Source organism: Plutella xylostella, chromosome 8, assembly GCF_932276165.1.
Source record: "Plutella xylostella chromosome 8, ilPluXylo3.1, whole genome shotgun sequence".
In the NCBI taxonomy this organism is placed as follows: Eukaryota; Metazoa; Arthropoda; class Insecta; order Lepidoptera; family Plutellidae; genus Plutella; species Plutella xylostella.
Genome location: NC_063988.1, coordinates 9,329,615 through 9,351,927, shown reverse-complemented (window position 1 = coordinate 9,351,927; position 22,313 = coordinate 9,329,615). Strand labels below are relative to the sequence as shown.

The window sequence follows — 22,313 nt, the reverse complement described above, 5'->3', positions numbered from 1 at the left end:
GAGTATAATAGAGGTCGAGAATTTTGTTTGAGACATACAAAATTTTATAAAATTATATTATACTCTCTTTCTGTAACCCGCACCTTAGCCATCATAGATAAGTGGTTCATAGATCGCGCATCTCTTTTATACACATTGAGTCTTTCGAAGATTCATATCCGAAAGGAAATAACAAAGCTCGTCATTTAAAACAACTTTTGTTATTATATGATAATAATGACCTTATTTTAGGTTAAGGTTGCCTGTAAGAGATCGCTCTAAGCGATCGCTATAAGGCCGCCTAGTGTTCATTGTTTCTAGTTATGTTTTAATATTTGTGGTGACCAATCAAGATATCATTTTTATGAGCTAAAGAGCTTTTTTATTCTTAAGATATCACAAAAAAAACTTCCTCATAAAAAAATATTTTACGTGACTTTACGAGTAAGGAGTGGATGATTTTTTTCGTGAATATACCAACGTCTTAATACCAGAAATTGTTCAGATGACGAGCTCTGTCACCTACTTTCGGATGTGCATCTACGAAAGACTCACTCTGTATACGGTGGTATCTATATGATATACTCTGTTATACCACATGTTATATTTACATCTCTGTTCATAATTTTCATATTACTTACTTCATGGCGTTGTTCTGTCCCTGCGCGGTGGCGGAGGAGCGGCGGCGCGACGCGTACGAGCGATAGCTCTTCTGGATCACCGTGGCCGCCGCGTGCATCTCTTTCAGGTACGCGAACTGAAACATTACAACCGTTTGTGTCAGAAAAAATATGTATTATTTAATAATTATACCTATAGGATTACATACAGACTTTTGGGCTTCGGAGGTTTGAAAACATAATCCATTTGAACTTAAGGTTTAAGAGTGCTTTAAAAAATATCCTTATTTGTCCTTAGTTGGTTGCTTTAGCTTGAAAGTGTAAATAGGATTTTTACACATATATAATTAAATAATAAAACGTACTTGTTTATAGCGCCTGTAGCAGTTCTGTATGGTTATCGCCGCCGCCGCCGCGCGCCGCTGCAGCTGCCGCCCGCGGTACTGGCGGTACGCCTTCTGGATCGTGATGGCCGCCGAGTACAACTCTCGCTGCTCGCGGTCTGGAAATAGGAATCATTTTGATATGATTAGACTTTTTAAGTACAAAGGACTTACAAACTCAAATAGGTATCAAATGTAAACACTTGTTGCTTATAGGATAAAACTTGTTTTAAAAAGGCTTGGTAAACAAATTGAGGATTGGACATAGGAAGAAATTCCTCACTTGATACTATAGAATTATTGTAACGCTTGTAAAGCGTCTTCTTAACTTAAATAACATATGGCGAGAGCATCACAAGAGGGACAACTTCGGAGCCATACAAATGTCAACATTAACCTTTCAATCCACCTCTACATGACTATTCATACATCTCCAGCCTGTAGCCGTCCACTACTGTAGGCTTCTCCCTAAGCGCGCCCCTAGATCTACAGTTTTCAGCGTCAAATCTTGACTAGACACTTTTTTCAAGTTATCACACCATCAGCACCATTACCATTCAAAGTAAGATTAGAGAAGTGTGTAGTAGCATTCAAGAACTCCTGCAGCGTCGCCGGATGCGCGGGAGGAGGCGCGCGGGGCGAGGGCGGGGGCGGGGACAGCACCGAGCCAGGAGACACTGACCCTGAAGAACAAGGAGTAGAACCGCCACAGTACCTGGAAATTTATAAGATTATTTTGTTAAAAAAGCTGTAAAAAAATCGATTGAAAATAAGGTGTTATTATAAATTGCCAATTGGTTTTTTTTATCCATGTCCATGTGGTTACTATTATTATGATTTAGATTACTATTGATAGAATTCTGTTGTGCAGAAAATGGCTGCTAAAACCATTCAGAAACTTTTTATATTGAAAATCTGAACTGATTTAGATGAATGGAGATTTACTCACCTATAGGTATTATCACTAAATTCAAAACTAAATTCACTGTTGAATGTAGTGGTGTCATCAAGGAGAGGAACCATGAGGGTGTCCTCACCCCCGGCCGAGCCTCCATCCAACCCGCAACCAGAGAACAGTGATGAGCTCTCATTCTGCAATGAAAACATCATCTATGTAAATGTATAGAGTATTTTTTCTTTAATAACAATATTGTTCATACTTATGATCTCATTAGTTTCTGAAATACAACTTCGATCAAATATTGTTAAGATTACTATTTAATTATTATTATCACAACATTAAAATAGTTGTAGTTTCAAGTAATATAGATTCACCTAATTGGCAGTGTTCTTAGTTTATGTTTATCATTGTTTAATGTTCAAATTGAAAACGGTATTAATGTTGCCGTCGATTTTGATAACGTGGATTTTTTTTATTATTTTCTAGCCATTTTTTAATTTACAATACGTACCTTTATTCTCTCCGGCATGGCTGCAATAATTTGCTCAGCTAGCGTAAACACCCGGTCATCTTGCTCCCCTGGAAATGTTATTAACATCGAATCTTGCACATAAATAAATAAAAATCACACCAATATATTGTGTTTGCGTACACCCATACTATCTACATACACATCGAGAACAAACATTGAAACTAACAATTATGATTGCATCTCATTATATTATACCACATTTATCTAGCAATAGTTTTAGTTCATCTAGTGTAGTCTCTGATTATACATAATATATATATTCATACCAAGTGGGGTAAGGTTATTATATTTTTGATAGTTATTACTCAAGTGAAGACAGAAACGCTTAGCAGGGTCTATGGACTGGTCTAATACTCAAGGACATAGGTACTTTCACTGAAGTAGTTATCTAACATCAGGACAAATAATAGTACTTTTCGATTTAAAGATTGATATCCTTGAATATCAGCCTATCGGTGCATAGGAAAACAGTGATTAAGCTTTCTATATCTGTCGATATACTTACACTTTCTCGCCTGCACCTAATAAAAACTATAGCAACATAGCAAAACTGTTCTACACATAAAAAGCATTGATAATATAATCATACGTAATTCCATGCAAGCTGTGAACTCGTCACCATGCTGAATTTCGGAAGATAGTTTCAGAATGCCAAATTGTTGCAAGTGTAGAAAATTTTGGAATGTGAACATTGAAATTGAGCCAATTAATTTGAGTTTGTCTGAAAAGAATAAGTGTGTGTGATACACCGACAAATCGAACCATTGAAAGCGACACCGAAAACAACATCGAATATTACAAATCAAATTGACCTTACAATCGTATTTGTTAAACTTACAGATTTTACAAACATTACACTAGGTCGATTTGATTTAAATTGAATTACTAAAACAGAATCACGAGTGATTTCATAGAATCAAAATAGACCAATTGAAGAGACTACAAAGATCATTGGCACAAAGAGTGTACGAGTTCCAAGATCTACTAACGAAGTGACCACAGGTATAAGGAGAGACAGTGTGAAGGTGACCTCACGTCAACTGTGACTTGAGAGAAATCCGGAAGGTTAGATATTTGAATGGCCACAGCGGCGATGCAGGCTACTACATTCACAACATCGAGACATGACGAGCGAAGAAGAAGAGCTACGACTGGAAATGGTATAGAAGTTACATAGATTCAAGTAGCATTGCTATTTCCAATACCCGTGGATATTCACACGCATTTTTTGTCTACAACTACGAAACCAATTTTGAATTTAGAGACAGGATGCCACACATCTATACCGTTTCTCGTGCCGCAACAAACTGACCTTTCCGAGGTGGGGGGCTGTCGGTTGGCGAAGGGGAAGCCGCGTCGTCTGACATCGCTTCCACGTCTATGAGCGGGCTCTCAGACCGCGGCCCGCCCGCTGTCTCGCCTGAACAACCAACCGTCTCACTCAACGGTCGATTTGGCAACGTTGTACGCAAGAGACAGATGTTTTTCTGTCTCTAACAGTTTAGATTATCAGCACTTTTATGAATGCCAGTCTTTAAGTCTAGATCCCTAAGTGCATTCGGTTTCTAATGCTCAATATTTGGCGTGTTATTAAGCAGCTGGTTCAAAAGTCTCGTTGTTACTTTGAAGTACTTCTGTGCGCTTTGCTTGGATGTATGGAAAGCAAAGCTTAGTAACTACCAGTTTAGTGTAATAATTATAATAATGTCTACGTAGGTAATAATATCTGCGACGACAACGTTGCCAAAGTACCATTCCATGTTTGTCATTAGGACTCAAAGACTAAACCTGTCGGTTTTACAGCAAATAATAAGTTAAAGTTAGCTCCAACCGTCCGTATCAAAAAACTTTCTTAGGCGCCGTGCCGATATAAATAAATAATTTTCAGCAAATGAAAAATTAATCCTCTAGGAAGTATTGAGAACCTCGACTGATATGCAAACACTTACACAGTGCCAAATCCATGCGCCTTCCAATCTTGGAGTCACCAAAGCTATCTTCAGAGGTGTCCGAGTCTAAAGGCAGCGACATGCTTCTCTCCCATCTAAAATTACAAAAAACATCATAATAGTTTAACATTCGAATAAGGACATAACTAAGTCATCAATAAATGAATGAAGAATTTATTTTATTACCGGGCAGACAGTTTTCCTTCGGGCTTGTCGATCGCTGAGCTGGATCTGAATGCATCAGCCATGTTAATGCCACTGTCGACGGAGGGTCGCTTCACCAGGTTGGTTTCAAGACTGCCAGCTCGGTTTTTTTGAGCCAAACTGAAAGTAAGATTAACAAAAAGCGTTAGACTAAAAAAATGTTTAGAAACTAAACTAAATAGGTAGGTATCATTTACCTACAGTGTTACATATTAAAAATCAAACTGTTTCTTTTATTAAAATTTAGTCAAATATTGAAAAAGATATGGCAGCGTTGTGAGTTGTGACAAGCCAGAACTGACTGGCAGGCTATCATGGGCAAATAGGATATCTTACGTTTGACTTCGGCACTTTGCTCAGTAAAAAAATAACTTAAAATTACCGAAAAACCAAAAGACTCACCGATCAGGCTTCAAAAACACTCCATCCTTCTTCGGAGGGTGTATTCTCTCCAAAGTGTTGGCCAGGACGGTGTGTCCGGCCCGCCTGGCCGCGGCGACTGCCTGCGTGGCGCCAGCCTCGCACCGCCAGCCCGCGCTCCAGCGGGCCAGGACTAGCGCTGTGTCGGTGTGGCCCGCTGCACTGGCTCTCATCTGGAAATTTCAAAGACTTGGATGAGCATAACATTTTGGTAAATTTTCTTTGTGATGTCCTTGAATAAGTAAATGACCAACAAAAATCCGGGTAAATATCCAAAGTTCGATCTCTTACTGTTACTACAAATATTTATAGGTAGTCAGTCAAGGGCATCATAGAAAGCATGATTATATGATAGTTAAGGAAATACATACATCAACAACTTACCAAAGGCGTAAAATTTTCGCTATCTCTTGCCCCTAGATTAATTTCCTTCTCCAATGCGATGCTGCTGTCATCCTGCCTCCACCGCAACAGTGCAGTCGTCAACTTCGTGTAACCCAGTGCAGCCGACAGATGCAGTATTGAAGACCCTTCTTCTCCTGGCTCTGTGGTGTAGCCTTCAGACGTGGCCCCGGTCGATCGGGAGCTCAGAGTGCGACAGAACATCAAAAGTCGCTCTTCGAATTTAGGATTCGAGTACAGCTGGGCATCTTCAACCTGGAAAATAGTTTAAAATATATTTATTATGCACTGCAAAAAAAAACTTTATAATCCATTTCCAAGTAGTGGTCCGATAGTAAAACCAACCTGGCTACTTTCATCCATAGGCTCAATTTTGACTTGCATCCTCCCATGGAGCCGTTGCAAGCGCTGCAGAAGAGAGAACTTCTGAAGATCCAGTGACGTCAGAGGAGCGGACGTGGGTGAAGAGGAGGCGCTGGCCGGAGCCGGCTTGTACTCGAACACCACGGTGTCTGAGACCACCTTCCCGCCACGAGCCACTTGAAGAGCCGCTAGACCTGCTTCGTGAGCTGGAATCCAATAAACTAATATAAGTCACTGCGAATTGCATCAAAGAAATAGTAGGAGTACGGATTGCTCATAATACTTACCAGGACAATAGCATCGCAGAAGACCGTTCTGCACCAAGATCGAAGGTACTGGAAAATTATCAAACAGAACAGTGTACTGATCCGTTGTCTCGTTCCACGGCCCAGCAACCAGCACTTTCACTCCTCCCTCGGGGTAGGCCCATTCTGGTGAATAATCCGCTATGTTTAGAGTCTCACTTGCCGGGGAATCTGTCACCATCTTTTCAATACCACTTTCTTGTCTGGGCGGGGATTTACCCCGGGTAGGCTGAAAATAGTGAGATATGCTCTGATTAGAATTAAGTATCTGCTCGATATTACTGTATTCACAGTGAACAAGTATACTCACAATAGTGTTGTTTGATATTGTGTTGGGATCCAGAACTTCTAGCTCAGGAAAATCTCCAAGCATGTCAAAAGCATCCAGATTCACGAACACATTGTCATCAACGACTTGCGTCGGCGACGCCACAGCTTCACAACTTTCTATAAAGTCCATGGTGTCTATTCCTGATACCATAACGTTTGACGTCTCAGTAGTCCTCACACTACTCCTATCTAAATCACATGTAGGCATGTTAGCTGACAAAGTCTTTTGTATATCGTCATGAGAAAGTTCCAATGTTTCATCGAAAAATCCACTTGCAGGACCTAAGTGTCCGTCCGATCCGAGTAGCACCAGCGTATCTTCGCAGTGGTCTGCTATTCCTTTGCTCTCTAAGCGCTCTATGATGTCTGGATATCTCGAGGGCGTTGCTGGAGCACTGGCAATAATTTGGTTTCGGCTTTTCGGTTCAGTTTTAATTCTACGCTCAAAAGTTTCTACTTCCACCTGCTCTTCTACTTGGCCTTCAGTGACTTCGAAGGCTGAATCAGAGTTGTGGAAACAAGAAGACGGCTGGCTATCTGGTACTTCTCTTTTAAGTACAAATGTTGGCTTATACTGTTGCCTGTATCGATCCCTGGGTTCTTCGCAAACGAACGAAGTCACTGATAAAGGAGAGACAAGAGAGGAATGCTGCTGTGTTCCATTGGCAGCTCCGTTTAGTATAAGCAATCCACCTCCCCCTTGTATTTGGCCTAGTGACAGTAGCAGAGGAGAGTTCTGTTGCGGAGCAGGTCTGTGATCCCTCGTGTACTGTCTGGGAGGTTGCGTCATTGGCCTCGGGGAGGGCCCGGTGGTGGACGACACGTGATGGTCGGACGGCGGAGGCTTGGCCGCTTGGATGCGTCTGAGTGGGTGCACGCAAGTCCGCGAGTCTTGGCAGGTGGAGTCTGGGCAACCACACTCGAGCTGTCTCGCTAACGCGGCCGCTCTAGCAGCTCTCTGTTTTTCCATCAACTGACCTACTATAGCCTCTACAGTTTCTGCCGTCTGAAATATTTTATTACTTTTGAGTGGTTTACTGTTTTCGTTTAAGCTAAACGGTTGTTTGTTATTAGTTGAAATTGTCTTAACCAAATTACTGACCGATATTTCCAATTCATTGTTGATATCGGGTTCATCTTCACTGAAAACTGAAATGAAAAACATTTTGTCAACAAAGCGCGTGAAAATTGCAAATATTTAATTGGAAACCCATATTTAATTAATAGCAAAAACACAATCCGGTGACTCAATTTATTATAGTTACGAGTTCAGCGGATTAATGCTGAATAATGAATAATTGAAATTCGTTCTCGGCTATATAAATATTCAGTGGGAGATTCGACTTTCGGTGTTTTGCCTCCATTTCCGTAACTTTACATTTATGAAAGTGAGCAATTCTTTGATTATTCGCGTGTTCTCCGTAAAGTAGATATTTAAATTTATGCAAATCTTTACCTAAGGTCTGAATAGAAAGTCCAGCTTCTTTCTTCAAACTTAGCTTTTCATAATATTATTGTATACCTACGTAGTGCAGACACGCTTATTTAACTTTTGATTTATTTAGAACACAAGCACTATCTTGCATCTACCTTCATAGCAAACTGTGATCTTTTCTTCATCTCATTTCTACGATATAAACTTACGATACATAATTAAGTAGATGGTCTCGAGAATTTTCGACATACTTACACATTGGTTTCAGTTGGCTGACTAGTTCCTCTTTCGTCCACTCTTTCTTGTCGGCCCAGAGGGCGAGGCTTGGCGCCACTGTCGCCAGCTTGTTGTCATCCGGGTATGGAACGTTCAGGTAGTGAACAAGCACTATGTCAGGGTTCTGAAATTAAATAAAGAATTCTTTTTTGTAAGAATGTAATTGGGAAAAACTCATGAATTTGTTGCAGTGAATTATCGACTCATACACAATCGATGTCTGACTGGAAATGATTTAAAATTAGAACTTGAATTCCTGTAAATGTACTGACATAACATAGAAATGTATTAGAGTTATTCAAAACTAATTCGACTACATATATTATTATTATCGCAAAATTTACTTATTTCAGAATATCGTATTCCTACATTGATGAATAATTGTGAGTCATACAGCAATATCAATGCTAGAAACTAACGGCCTTACTTAACGCTATCAAATACCAGAATTAGTCAAATACCGTGTTAAACACCCGTTGACCCTTAAGTGGCATTTGTGACCACTACAATTTTTATTTCATTTACGAAAGCTAAAAAAGCGGCGGAATATTCTTTATGACACTTCAAATAAGGCTTCGCAACAGTCAAACAGCGCCGGCCGGCTCACCCCAAAGCAAGTTAAACACAATATTTCAATTTTTAACTCGAGAAAAGAGAATGTAAAACAGTGTATTTCGTAATAACTATCCATTTGTCTTCAGAATGGCCGTAATAAACATTGCCGGATTATTTATGTAATGGCCGACACTAGGGCTGCCACGTGTATGTTATAACGTACTGTGGTTTTTCATTAACGGCTTATTAATTCGCAACGCTATTTTAGCGGAGGTGAGAAATCATTTTCGTTTGATGTATTATTTTGCTGCTCACCGTGATTTATGCCGTGCTGTGGATTTTATTGCTGCCACTGTGCAGTGCTGTATTAATTCAACTAGGTCCGTGCGGTTTTGAAATATGCTCAAAAATAAATATTTATGTCCAGCTTGTAAATTGAATTACCTTGTAGTGTTACTGAATTGTCAAATAAATAGTGACACCATGGAGAATAGTAAATTATTTTATATTAACTGCCATGATTTGTAGGTACCTAAATTTAATAAATCTATTTTTTTTTTCCTATTTAGTTCCCAATATTAAATAATAAACATGCATAGAAGAAAACATAAAAACTTGTGGGTTACAACTTTTAATCTTAGAGTGACAACCCTAACCCAAATCGGTTCTTATTTTTCGCCCGGCCGAAAATTTAGTTTCGACTAGCACCCAGTCTTGTCCCACTGTTGACAGACTCTTGTGGGCCCCACAGACATATTAAACACAGTGTAAATAAATTTCCTCCTAACTATAGTTACTCTTTTCGCCCTTTTTCGTAGCTATAAAACTGTCGGGAAGTCTCTAACTTCGTTTTGTCTGACACTTTGTATTTTCAATTGTAAATTCTGGTGCCACTGTAATGTGTACTATTTTTGCTATAATAGTCTACTACCTATTGTTTTTATTGGTGATTTGGGTGTTATGTAGGCACAAATGGCCCAATAGAGACATAGGACTAAAACAAGTAAGTATAGGTGCTAATTTTAAATATATTTTTGTAAATAAAAAAAATAATGCACAGATACCGACTCATAAAAAATAATAGGCTTAAAGTTCAGCAAATCATGAATTTGAAACTTAAATACAATAGACTTGTAATGGTCCTTAATTTGTGCGTCAAAGGGTTGAAATTCGAAGTGCACATTATGTTGCATTTAAGGCGAAGTTCACTGTTAGTCCATGTGTTCACGTTTGCACCTGAGACATTTCGTAGTCACACACTAAATGTCAGTGTGTAATTGAATTTCTGATTCGCTATAATTGTTTACTTTACCATGTGTTTGGTTTCCAACTGGTGTCAATACGAAAATATTTGCTATAGTAATAGGCTTGTTATTAGTCTAAATTCTGAATATATCAAGTAAGAGATTTAACGGATAAGATCTCGTCTTCTCATTCGAGAATTCAAAGTATACCTCATTACCTCACCTGATTACCTTATCATTATAGTACCTAGAGTAATTTTAATAGGATAATGTTTGATAGGTGGCAGTTAAGTAGTAGGTATTATTAACTGTCCATTTCACTCTCATTTGAAAGATAGAACTTGCGTTGGAAAGGGTAACTGTTCACTAAAGTGAGTCCATTACACAGTATGCCAAATATTGGCCAAATATTAGTGAAGTGACACATGTCTAAATTAGTTCCGCTAAGTTGACAGCGCGCCATTATAATGATTGCGTGAACCCCGTGCCTATATCTGTGTGACATTCCTGTCAAATCATGTGGTTAATGTCAGCATTATCCTATAATCTACTTAGTGCATTAACTGTAATAACTCGTATCAATATCTCACGGCCTTCTTATGTGGCTCGCTTGTTAAACCTGACAAAACTTTTATGGAACTGACAGATGTTTGACAGGCGAGCGACTCTGCTCGTGGATTATATTAATTTCTAATTTGTCGGTGGTGGTACGATAGCTGTAGATTCTTTACGAACGCAGGGTCTTTCTCACAGGATGTACCAGGACAATATAGATAAGTAAGATAAGTGGTCTTACCTGCAGCAGCCAGTAGCAGCGGCGGTGGAACGTGGGCAGGATGGCCGAGTGCACGTAGCACCCGTATATACACTGGGGACAAATGAAAAACAGGTAAATAAGTAAATAGAGCCTGTAATATAGGTGTCGGACAGCTGATATATCTATACAAATACATACAGACATACACACATATCTCTTTATTCTAACACTCTCTTTTTGGGTTGTAATAATTGTAAAAGTCGTTGAAATCAAACAACGTTTCAAACAGTCTAGCCAGATGGACCAGGTTTGCATAAATGCAAGATGCATCACCAGCCTTACACGGAACCAAGATTGGGTCGACCTCAAACCGATTCCCTTGTGGGCCTTGCGGTGGACACGACACAAACGGCACATAGATTCTCAGGTACCAGGAATGTATAACTATGTAGCAAGTAGCGTTTCCCAGTCCACCTGTGCAATCTAAAAGCTATTAATAGTGAATGTTCAACATTGTAAGTACTATGAAGAGAGATAAAAAATCAAGGATAGGTTCTTAACTTTTTTAACTAGAGCCTAAGAACTTTTCAATGGTCAGAAAAATGTAATCTGAGGAATGAAATTGTTGCTGTCACTGCCTGATACAAACACTCAGACGCGACAGCGCCAGAATGATTCCCTAAATAACTTTTATCTTACTATTGGAAAATTTGCTCTAAACCTTCCAACAGACAGTTGCATTTAGCAGTTCTACTATCCCATGGACTGTAGTTGTAGGTATACGTCTATAGTTGCATAGTTCAGTTTGTGGCACACAACAGCGAATAGTATATTTATGCCCCATAACCAGCATCACGCAATGATTCGCAAACTGCCATAAATTTATATGGTTTCTTCGTCACTTTTACATTGAGATGGAAAATTGACTTCGACTATATCGTCGCAGTCGTAGAACAATGACGGATCTGCAAAACAGCAACTTTACAGGAGAGCCAGTTAAAGTTTTTAAACAACGTTTTGTTCGATAAAATGAAAACGGCTGAAGCAATTCATTTGAAATTTGGTCACATTATTATACGAATGGACTTTTGCAATATAGCCTGTATAATTAGTCTGTAATAAGTCTAGGTTTCCTGAAAAATCAGATAGGTCATTGTTCTATGTATCCTACTATATCGCATTATATGATACGTCGTTTTTTTCCGGACTTTTATTGCGTATCTAATGGCGTATTATACTTTTAGTCGTTGTTTTAGGGAATATATGGAAAAATTCTAAGACGGATCTTTAAATAACCTATTTAGGAGGGTGCTGATTGCGCTATATAATTTTTTGTTTAAGTCCTAATTTTTTTATAAAATACAATTATTTTATAAAATGTTTTTTGAAGACCCCATTGTGTCCAAGCATCAGTCAATAATCATCCAATGCTAAACATAGGCCTCTCCCAAGGAGCTCCACAACACTCGGTCCTCGGGCTTCCTCATCCAGCCACTACTGGCTACCAGCCTACGGTTGTCCTTATTTGTGACTCGAGAATTCGTCGACCCCAACGGTTATCGGTTCTTCGGCAGATATTGCCAGCCCACTGCCTACTACTACCTATCCGGCTGCATACGACATACTACTCACTTCAGTTTGGCAGTCTTAGCACCCACGAGTCTTAGCACATCCTTTGACGCTATCTCGCCCAAATAAATTACTCATTGACATATTGTATTTCCTGCCTATCTACCTCAACCCTACGTTTCGTGCTATTGGTCATGTCTGTTGTCTTCGAACGGTTCACCTTTAGTCCAACTTCAATTCTTGCCGTGGATAGCTCTCGCAACATTTGTTGGAGCTCGGGCGTTGAGAGGGAGAATAGGGCAATATCGTCCGCAAAACCGAGGTTTGACTATTTTTTACTTCCGAAATTGATGTCCTTGTCCTCCCAGGACTGTGTCAACTTCTTGAAGACTTCTTTGAGGAAAATTGTAAAGCGTGTACAGCGAGGGTCGCCTTGTATGACACCCTTTTTAATCGGAAACGTTGGACCAGTACCAGGTTTTTCCAATTTCACGTTGGCTGAGCTGTTTATGTAGATAGTACCAACGAGTTCGATGTAGGTTGGATGAATTTTGTGGTGTTAAGGGCGAAAAGTATTGCTTGATGGTAGATACTGTCGAAACCTTTTGTATAGTCAATAAATACATGGTAAAGTGGTGTGTTAAGCTCTATGAACTTTTCAATAATCTGATTGAGCGTGTATAGAGGGTTCGCGGTAGAATAAATAGGTCGGAAACCGGCTTGTTTTGGTGGTTGATGTTAGTTTAGCAGAGGACGGATGCGATTGTGAATTATTTATATATGTGTGATGTCAAGCTAACGGGTATATAGTTTCTGAGGTCGGATTTCTCACCCTTTTTATGGAGAAGTAAGTATAATGTGAGAATCACAGAATTTACGGGGAATTTTTCCTGAAATTAATACGTGAATAAAGTGGGCTCACCTATTTTTAAGAGGAAAAGCCCCAGTATGAATCGAGTGCTGGTGATTGTGAAACAGTTGAGGAAAATTATTATCCCCAAGCAGTTCAAGATGATCCTTACATAGCTACGGATAAGATGATACCAATTTCCTTAATTATTTACTGCCCGCAAACAGAAAATTCACTGCTGTCCGATCACGTTGACTCCCCCGCGATGCCATTCGCCCCTAGAACTAGAGAATTTACTGATTGTGGTCAGTTAATGAAGGAAATTGCTGTCATCTTATCCGTAGCCATGTAAGGATCCTCTCAAACTGCTTCGCGATGGTCATTATCCTCAGCTGTTTGACAATCACCAGCATTCGGTTGATGCTAGGACTTTCCCTTTGCAGTTGATGTAACTGTTAACTGTTGAGGTAGCTGTTAATACAGAAATTTAATGTTTGATGTGGATTCTGCGGCTGACTTCGTTTGTATGTTTGGTAACTCATGCTAATGGCTGGAAAAACATAATTCCAAACCTACCCGCATGGTACCGTGCTCCCATCGTCACCTGCCTCTGGCAGTAGAGTTGATGAACAAAAAAAGTACTTAATTTTACATTGTTTTTTAGCACATAGTTTTAAAAACATAATAAATTAGCAAAAATATACTGAAAAATCATAAATTAATTTATTTTCCATTGAAAATACGTAATATTAGGAAAGAACAACGACGTATCCTAAAATAATTCCAAAGAATAACGACGGTTATCTACACACGTCTACCCCTTATCCATAAAACAATGACGGTATATACAAAACACCAATAGTTAGGACATAGAACATAGTCGCATATGAAATACCGTCACTAAATTTAACAAACAAACAATATTGTTTTTTTAATACACCGTACCTAATTATAACTAATTTCTCATTGATTTTAGCGAAAACTAGGGCTTTTATTTTTTTAAAACAAAGTTCCAAGAATAACGACGGATTTAAGAGACCGTCTTTGTTCTATGGGAGAATTATTAAAAAAATATTTACATGGAAAACAGAACTTTTTAAATAATAATTATAGCAAAAAACATTTTAAGTACTCATTACGTGTTCCATGTGCTCCTACAGAGAACACTGACAGAACAAACAAACCGTCGCGCGGGAGCGGGTCGCGGGGCGCGAGGGTCACCGCGGAACATCGACGGGACGGCACAAGCGCCCATGTTCTACGCGAAAAAATCAAAACCGTCAGTGTTCGACTCTGTATTTCGCTTATTATAAAAGATTTTGTAAAAAACTTTTGTTGTATAGGTAAATAATGAAATTTTAAAGAAGAATCTGCAATAATCCGAAAATCGAAAAAAATCAGATCCGTCACTGTTCTACGACTGCGACGATATTCGTGCAGCGGTGCAATAACAGTAAATAAGGAAATCAACAAATGGCGGTGCATCGGACTCTGTTTATAGACGCGAATGTGATGGAATACTGTGCTCAATATTTTTGTTTATAGTTCTCAAATGAACCGTTGCGTGGGACGCCCTGATGCCCGCTGGACCAAACTGGTAGCTACTGGTAACAGCCAGCAAGTCATCTGATGAAAGCTGATGGCAGAGTGTTTTACTCCATTGGCCATCATTTTTAGTTCTTACTAGTTTTCTGACTACTAACACTATATTATTATTTGCATGTTTGTGGGTATATGAAATATCCGGTAGGCAATTTTATATTTCAATAGAATATTCAAACAAATACCTACATGGACTTTATAAATTTGAGATTCCGGGAATTTCCTAAAATATTTGCTGATCGCGGTTATCGCGGCGTCCACACAAGATTTCCCATGTGACAGGGTTGATAGTATTTGTATAAGCAAATTGGAATTTAGGAGGAATTCGAAAAATATGATGGTAATGACTACATATTTTTTAAATATTGTGTTTTTATACCAAGTTATAATCAAACAATATTTTTAGCTTTTATATGTGCTTTAAATTAAACTAAAAAGTTAGTATTAAGTGTACCTGTAATAAAGAGTAGATAATAATATTATTATGCTCTATATCAATAACTTTTTATTCCAATTTAAAAAAAATACAGAATAAGCTAGCTAAAGGTATTCAAATCAAATGCAACAACTGGTATCACAACGACCCACTCGTTGGACACAAACGCATAAGAAATAACGATCCGCCATTGTCCGTTCCATTTCCAAATGGGTCATTGTGAAGTTCGCAAGTCGAATCACTATTCGTGGCTCGCGTCCACGTGTTAACCCTAAATTGCCACCTTGCACTGCAACCCGGTTAACTTGAAACATGTTCCAACATACACGCCGACGAATAAGTCTTGACACTTACTGCGAAACTTTCTCACACGAGTCACATGTCAGTGAAACAAAACTTGGCCGTATTAACATAATTTAACAAAATGTTTGTTTTGCTATGTTTTCAGAATGGAGGTGTCGACGGCACGTAATTTTCGTGTCGCCCTCTGATTTGTGTTATTTGGTGTTGGCTTGAAAGTTGGTGTTCCTTAAAATATACGGTTTTAGTAGGGTGTAATCTATTACATGAATCTTGTAATTTTTTGTCCTTAACGTATTTTAGCAAAACAAACCGGTAAACTTTACAAAGAAACGTTTATTGTTGCGTAATCCCAATAAAATCTCACAAATACTCCCAATAAAAACACTCAATAATTCCAACCCTAACCTAAAAACACCTACATAACAGTATTTCCACATAACCCTTTAGCTACACTACAAATCGTGGCTACCGCTCTGCGTATCAACGCTCAACACTGATTGGTCGCAGCACACGGGTCCGGCAAAGGCAGCACTTACGGAACGCAGTGGTACCAACATCGACACAACATGTTTTATTCACGAGAAACCGCCCGCCGGCTCCCGCAGGGTTAAGATGTGTTAGTATCACTGAATCGGTCTGTATATGCTCTATATAATAATTTATTATCACAAATATATTTTGGCTATACTGTAGCCTATGTAGTAATGCATACTACTGGCGTTTTCCGCGATCGTCGTATCGCTTTTAATTGTTTTATAACATACATATCAAGAAATAAATAACTTAATAAAATTATAGTATTAAAAAAAGACTTGGAAAATTTATTCTGAATTCCGCAATAATTAAGTAACTTTCACCTCCACCTATTGGTAGTAGTAGCCACCTAGGACCTTCGAATAAAACTCAATGTTACCTATCACATAAACCACACGACACCCCTTACATTTCACATATAACAAAGCTGGGCTTAAGGAAGCACACTGAAGTTAATAAACCCACGAAAAGACCACTAAAGTCTCAATCGTTCGAGAGGACAAATCGTATTTCTGTCAGACCATTCCCCTCAATAAATGCTGACTTATTCTGTGTAAGAAAACATTACTCAATAGTTAGTAATGTGATCAGCTATATAATACACTCGTGCGCAATGAAAAAGTTCTACTTACAGAAGCTCGACACCAAATAACCCACCACCAATAATAATTTGATAAAAACATTTACGTTTTTAGTTGGTAATATTCTAATGTGCTAGACGGCGTCATTGAGCTAGTCTTTTCCATTTATGAGAAATTAAGTGTTACTGTCACTGAAACTTTTTCATTTCTCGTGAGCGTACCTACCTACATCCACAATAATAATAAAAAACTGCAACGAAATACCTCTACAAAGTCCACACAAGATTAACTTGGACTTTCTCAGGCCGTAAGTCGTAATATCTGTGAAGATCGGCCTTTGAGTGAATTAGACTTTTACGATTTGGACTCATAATACAGAGTAAAGATTTCACATCTACAGGGTGCGCGGTAAATATTCAGCGCCTCCAGCAGAAACTATTAGTATAAATCATTCACGACAGAAAATGTAAACCGCAGAAGTTCCTTCCGTATTTTTGTTTACGTAAACTGTCAACTGTAGTAAGAAGCGGTCTGTTTGATTCAGCCTGAAAGTTCAGTTTTCCAGCCCTTTGTCTACCAGCATGCGATAAATGTCAATCTTTTGTGTGTTTGTGTCGAATCGCGTCAGAGTGACTCGCGTGTCTGAAACCGAAAACCGTGACGTCACTTGGGGGTCACTCTATATAACGAATAAAGAAGTTTCGGAGCGCTACTGCGCGAGTCGCGGCTCTATCTCGTTGTATTAAACGTGCCGATTGCACGACAGCTCTCGTTCGTTCGTTTTTCGTCAGTATAGAGTAACCTTCTCGCTTCCGCCAGCCTTGGCTGATTACTCGCAGTGTCATTTTATTTATTGAATCGGTGTATTGAAAATTTCAACGAAGTAGATTTACTTTTTGCATTAACTGGTGTATAGTAATATGACGGAACATATAGAGGATGCAATCATACAAGTTACGAAAATTCATTGTCAAAATTTGTTTTGCTAAGAAGTTACCTAAATCTCAAAGAAGTCAAAACGCTGCCTGTTTAGATACCAAATTATCATTGGTGAACTAAACTATATTCGTAAAAAATCAAACATAAGTCAAATGCTATGGGCTTATTTCTCACCAACGATTTCTAAAATCCTAACTTCACTTTAACTGTATTTAAAAGCTAGTTATGTTGCAACAAAAATATTCTGAAATAACTAAAAGGAGATAGATTTATGCGTCCTTCCGAAGTAAGAGCAGCATTAGTATAGTTTAATCAATCTCTGCCACGGTGATATATCGGGAACAAACGACGCATCCACCGATGGGCCGCAATACCGGGCGGATGTCCCGGTAGAATGAAATATATCTGTTACGTATACAGGGTGATGGTGAATGTGGAAAATAATCTGAAATCAGGTCACCTATTCTGTTATCTTTGGGGGTGTAAGTACCTGCACCTGGCTCTCTCGAGTGGAACCGTTGTGCATATCCCCAAGGTCTAAACTGCATTCCTAAGCTTGGACCATTTCCCACCACGCTGGTCCACTGTGGGTTAGTACCTACTAGAATAATAGAATATAATAGAGGTCACCTAACTTATTTTGTTACACAGTAAATTTGTTATTTTGCCGAGTGACCACCAACACCAACAAATCACATTCAAATCGTTTCAGGTATTTTACGTCAATGTCATTTTTATTATAATATACGTATTTATTTGCTCGGGTAAAAAATTAAGGTCGGTATAAAAGAGATACAGTCATGATGATGACTGTACCTATAACAAATCTTCAATCAGGCAATAACAAAGTATCATTAGTTTAAATAAAAATACAATGCATTTTTTTACATTCCAACCTATGTACCACTAATTTAGACAAGAGGTTTATTTTTTTTAACATCCTGTATATGCATTGGTAGGTCAGAAGTTATGATTTCGGGTAAATAATACCGGTTATCGGTTGCTAAAGTATATATTGGATGAGCTGTGTACATAAATATTATATCGAATAAACATTCGGCCCTGGTTCATTGTTTGCAGCTTGAGTAACTGTTTATTATATTTTTTTCTATCAAGATTTTATTATTCTGTACATACTTACGGAATTGCTTGTTATGTTGCCATAAATAAATTTAATGACAATGCCATGAAACGATTTCGATCAAATGTTAATGTTACATAACGGTAGTTTAAGGATTTATAATTAGTTGCCAATTTTCCAAGTGCATCAATCGAAATATGCTAAAATCCATTACTGAAAACAGTACCTAATTAGTACATACGTATAAAATATAAGTACCTACTATTATGGGCAATGAGGTAATAATTTGATATTTTTTATCAATTTGTTGGTCATTCCCAATTACAAACTTAATAAAAATAAATAAAAAAAAAACAATTTTCATTGAAAACTTCACTGCTATTACCAAGCACGCGTATTTAGCGAAGTCAGAAGGCAGAAATGTGGTAGCAATGTGCTAAATTACGCCCATTTCGGCATAATTCGCTGCCATCAAAGCCTGAGGACTCCTCCTGGGGAGACCATTCGTCCCATTTTCCCCTCCACTTTATTAACCCAAATGCCTTCGAACGATCAAGCCGCTTTTTTCGGTCTGTTTTGTCCGCCCGCCCTAGATTCTCTTGTTTATTTGAGATGGGAATAGATACTCGTTATAGTAGGAGGAACTGATACCATTTTTGTATTAAAGCTTTTGGTTGCTGACGACGAATATTATTGTTCTTCGTTGGATAAAGGAACATTGTGCAATGTTTAAATTAATAAAATATTTTCGCCGTCACGTTTGAGCACTTCATATATTGATCTCCCGCCGAGCATTGGTATTTAATATATTAATATTGTTTTGGAAATCGCTAGTCCAGATCAAATGCTGGTAGTCGACATTTACAAAAACTATGATTAATTTTAAACATAAGTAAAATAATCTTGTTTGTAGGTACACAGAGCTACATAACATACACAAACTACCAAAAAAAGATTTGCATGCCACAGCAAAGGAAGGTAACTGCGTATTTAACAAACATACTAGCGGTGCCGGGCGACCACAGAACGGGGCGGTAAGTGTGCGAAATAACAGATTACTAGTATTCACGGTAACACCCATAAAGCAGCGAGCCCATTGGCCAACAGCCAACATCTGCTAATATGGAATGGAATCCGGAGACCGGACAATAGTGGAAGTGGACATTTGAACAACTCGCATATTTCCACCTTCCCAGGAAAAACAATGATTTTATAGAAAGTTTTCCTATGGGAATTCCGGGATAAAAAATAGCCTATGTTCTTTCTCAGGATCTAGACCATGTGTATACCAAATTTCATTCAAATTCGTCCAGTAGTTATGGCGTGAAAGAGTATCAGACTGACAGGCACAGTAACTTTGGCATATATAATATTAGTTAGGATTAGGATTAGGATGTGGCAACGCGGAAAGTTAACTTTTTAAAACAGTCATCATTGTTATTCACTGCTAGACATGGTCTTCTCCCACCACACTCTACTTGCTATATGTCCAATTGTCCATCGATCCAGTGCACTGGGAGGGTGTCCCACTCTACGTTTGCAGTGTCATCATCTCGATTCTCGATTCGAGAAAATAATTTCATCAATATTCTATTAAATGTCTATAGTACTTCAGTTTATTTCTAGTTGTAAAAGATGATCATCTTTTTTTTTAATATTGGTATTTGTTTGTAAAATCTTGTTATAAATTTAGTATAAGTCACTAACATTAGTGTAAGTTATTGTTACTAACAATTACTATGCATAATTATTATTTCACCCACGAATTTAAACAACTAAACCTATTTATTTGAATGCTCCGCTAAACGGTTGACCAGCCTACCGCACGTAGAGGCTTCACTTCTCTTTACTGCCTCCATTTTATTCTTAGGCTAAAACAAAATAGTTGAAATTACCTGCGACATGACATAGTCGACAGAATTAACGGCATTTTAAAAGGATTTAAACAGATACAGGGTGTAAAAAACACGAGTGTTTGTTACCCATTCCGTTGGGAAGTAAAAATAAATAGCCATTAAAATTCGTTATTCTTATACCCGTTTGTGACAATAAATGTTCGCATTTCCTACAAAAATATGCGCACTTTAGCATATTACGGAATGAAAGTAACATACAGTTTTCACGAAAAATAATATTGTCTTACAGATCAATGTTAGGTAGAACAACTTGTAAATAATTAATATCACCTACAGTAAAATGTGTTAGCAAGCAGTAAGTACTCGAAATTGCATTGTGCGTAGCAATGTGCTACGACATTTCGTAGCACATAACTGCTACGCCGCGCCGTAGCCAGAGATAGCTACGACAACGTAGCACTACAAATTTCTAGAGCTCCGTGCTTGTTGTCTATTGTTCTCACTTGATGATAAAGTTAGAACTTATCTTAGATTGTGGGGCCTTACAAATGTTATACTAGCATAGAAATGCTTTTGTAGAAATCTTTTGTGAGATTTTTAACACGTGTTGCGTGAACTGGATACCGAAGTTCCTTTACTTTTGTTAGTTATATTATCTCTGTCACGGTTTTCTGAATCCCTTTAGAATAAATATTTAGGTGTTAAGTAGCATCATAATATTAGGTTTGTTGATTTTTTATGGTTTATCTACTCTAGCTAATATGCTGGCTATACATAAAGTGTAAAAAATACTTTATTACAAAAATACTTCTCTCAAAAAACGTTTAATAACTTTATAAGCTACAAAAACCTCTAATCACGAACCACTGTAAAAACGAAGCAGGTGCACAGAGTCGGCGCGAGTTTCAAAAAACAATAAGAGCAAATGTTAGTGGGGCGATGTAGCGAAAGGCAATTAAAAGCTGAATTCCTCATAATGCCGCAAAGAAAACGGGAACCTCACGCCAGCGGTGCCACTCGGTGTGACGGGCCGCGGGGCCACGGAAACAGCGGGTGGGAAATAAATTATAAATATAAATAAATATGTGGGGACATCTCATACACGGCCATCCGACCCCAAGCTAGGCAGAACCTGTGTTATGGGTGTCGGACAGCTGATATATCTACACAAATACATAGATAGATACATACTAAATATGAATATCAACACCCAAGACCCTAGTACAAATATCTGTCTTTAAACAAATATCTGCCCCAGCTAGAAATCGAACCCGGGACTTTAGGCATAGCAGTCAGGGTCACTAACCACTACAACATTCAGCCGTCATCACGTCACGCCAAAATCATCATCACGACCCATCACATCCCCACTGTTGGGGCACGTGTCTCCTTTCAATGAAGGAAGGGTTTAGGCCTATCACCACGCGGGCATAGTTTTGCTGTACCCGACAGGGTCCATAAAGTTTATGGATGCAATAAAAGATTGAGTATTGAGTTGGTGAACAGTGCGGGCTCTCCACCATTAAAGGGTTGGCTGGGAGAAAATACTTTTTGGCAATAATGAATTTACTATTTACAACTTTATATTTTGTTTATAACTATATTTTGTACACAGGAAAGTGTTTATATAAATACAACCTATAGGTGGAAACTTATGTAACATAATTTAATTTTGTATTGTTACGAGTACATTTACTTATATAAAATATAGTTAAGTTTTCCTAATAATGTAAAAATAAATAACGCCAGTCTCGTGGCCCGGCCACTCAGCTCCGAACAAAAACAGCCACAATGACGTTCTGAAAGCGAAATTGGAGAAAGAAACACTGCGGCCGCAAAAATGTTGTGTTTCAACTGAAAACTGAAGGAGTAGCGGCCGACAGCGAGATGGACAAATTACGTGCTTC

At 38.4% G+C, this 22,313-nt stretch overlaps 1 protein-coding gene across 11 annotated transcripts in view; it reads right to left on the bottom strand.

The window, feature by feature from the left end:
* LOC105393460 (calmodulin-binding transcription activator 2) overlaps positions 1–22,313 on the bottom strand; it is a 143,455-nt gene that overhangs the window by 9,958 nt on the left and 111,184 nt on the right. For 6 of the 11 annotated variants that reach the window (XM_048622488.1, XM_048622490.1, XM_038115168.2 and 3 more), the window contains exons 6-20: positions 10,695–10,766; positions 8,079–8,223; positions 6,369–7,537; positions 6,041–6,308; positions 5,736–5,959; positions 5,373–5,645; positions 4,971–5,161; positions 4,551–4,688; positions 4,365–4,459; positions 3,728–3,835; positions 2,395–2,462; positions 1,932–2,074; positions 1,537–1,697; positions 965–1,101; positions 621–736 (exon numbers count right to left, since the gene is read on the bottom strand). In XM_048622488.1, the coding sequence (XP_048478445.1) occupies positions 621–736; positions 965–1,101; positions 1,537–1,697; positions 1,932–2,074; positions 2,395–2,462; positions 3,728–3,835; positions 4,365–4,459; positions 4,551–4,688; positions 4,971–5,161; positions 5,373–5,645; positions 5,736–5,959; positions 6,041–6,308; positions 6,369–7,537; positions 8,079–8,223; positions 10,695–10,766 (3,308 nt within the window). The remainder of the gene's footprint in view (positions 1–620; positions 737–964; positions 1,102–1,536; positions 1,698–1,931; positions 2,075–2,394; positions 2,463–3,727; positions 3,836–4,364; positions 4,460–4,550; positions 4,689–4,970; positions 5,162–5,372; positions 5,646–5,735; positions 5,960–6,040; positions 6,309–6,368; positions 7,538–8,078; positions 8,224–10,694; positions 10,767–22,313) is intronic. The other 5 variants (XM_048622491.1, XM_038115166.2, XM_038115174.2 and 2 more) reach the window with 5 other exon arrangements.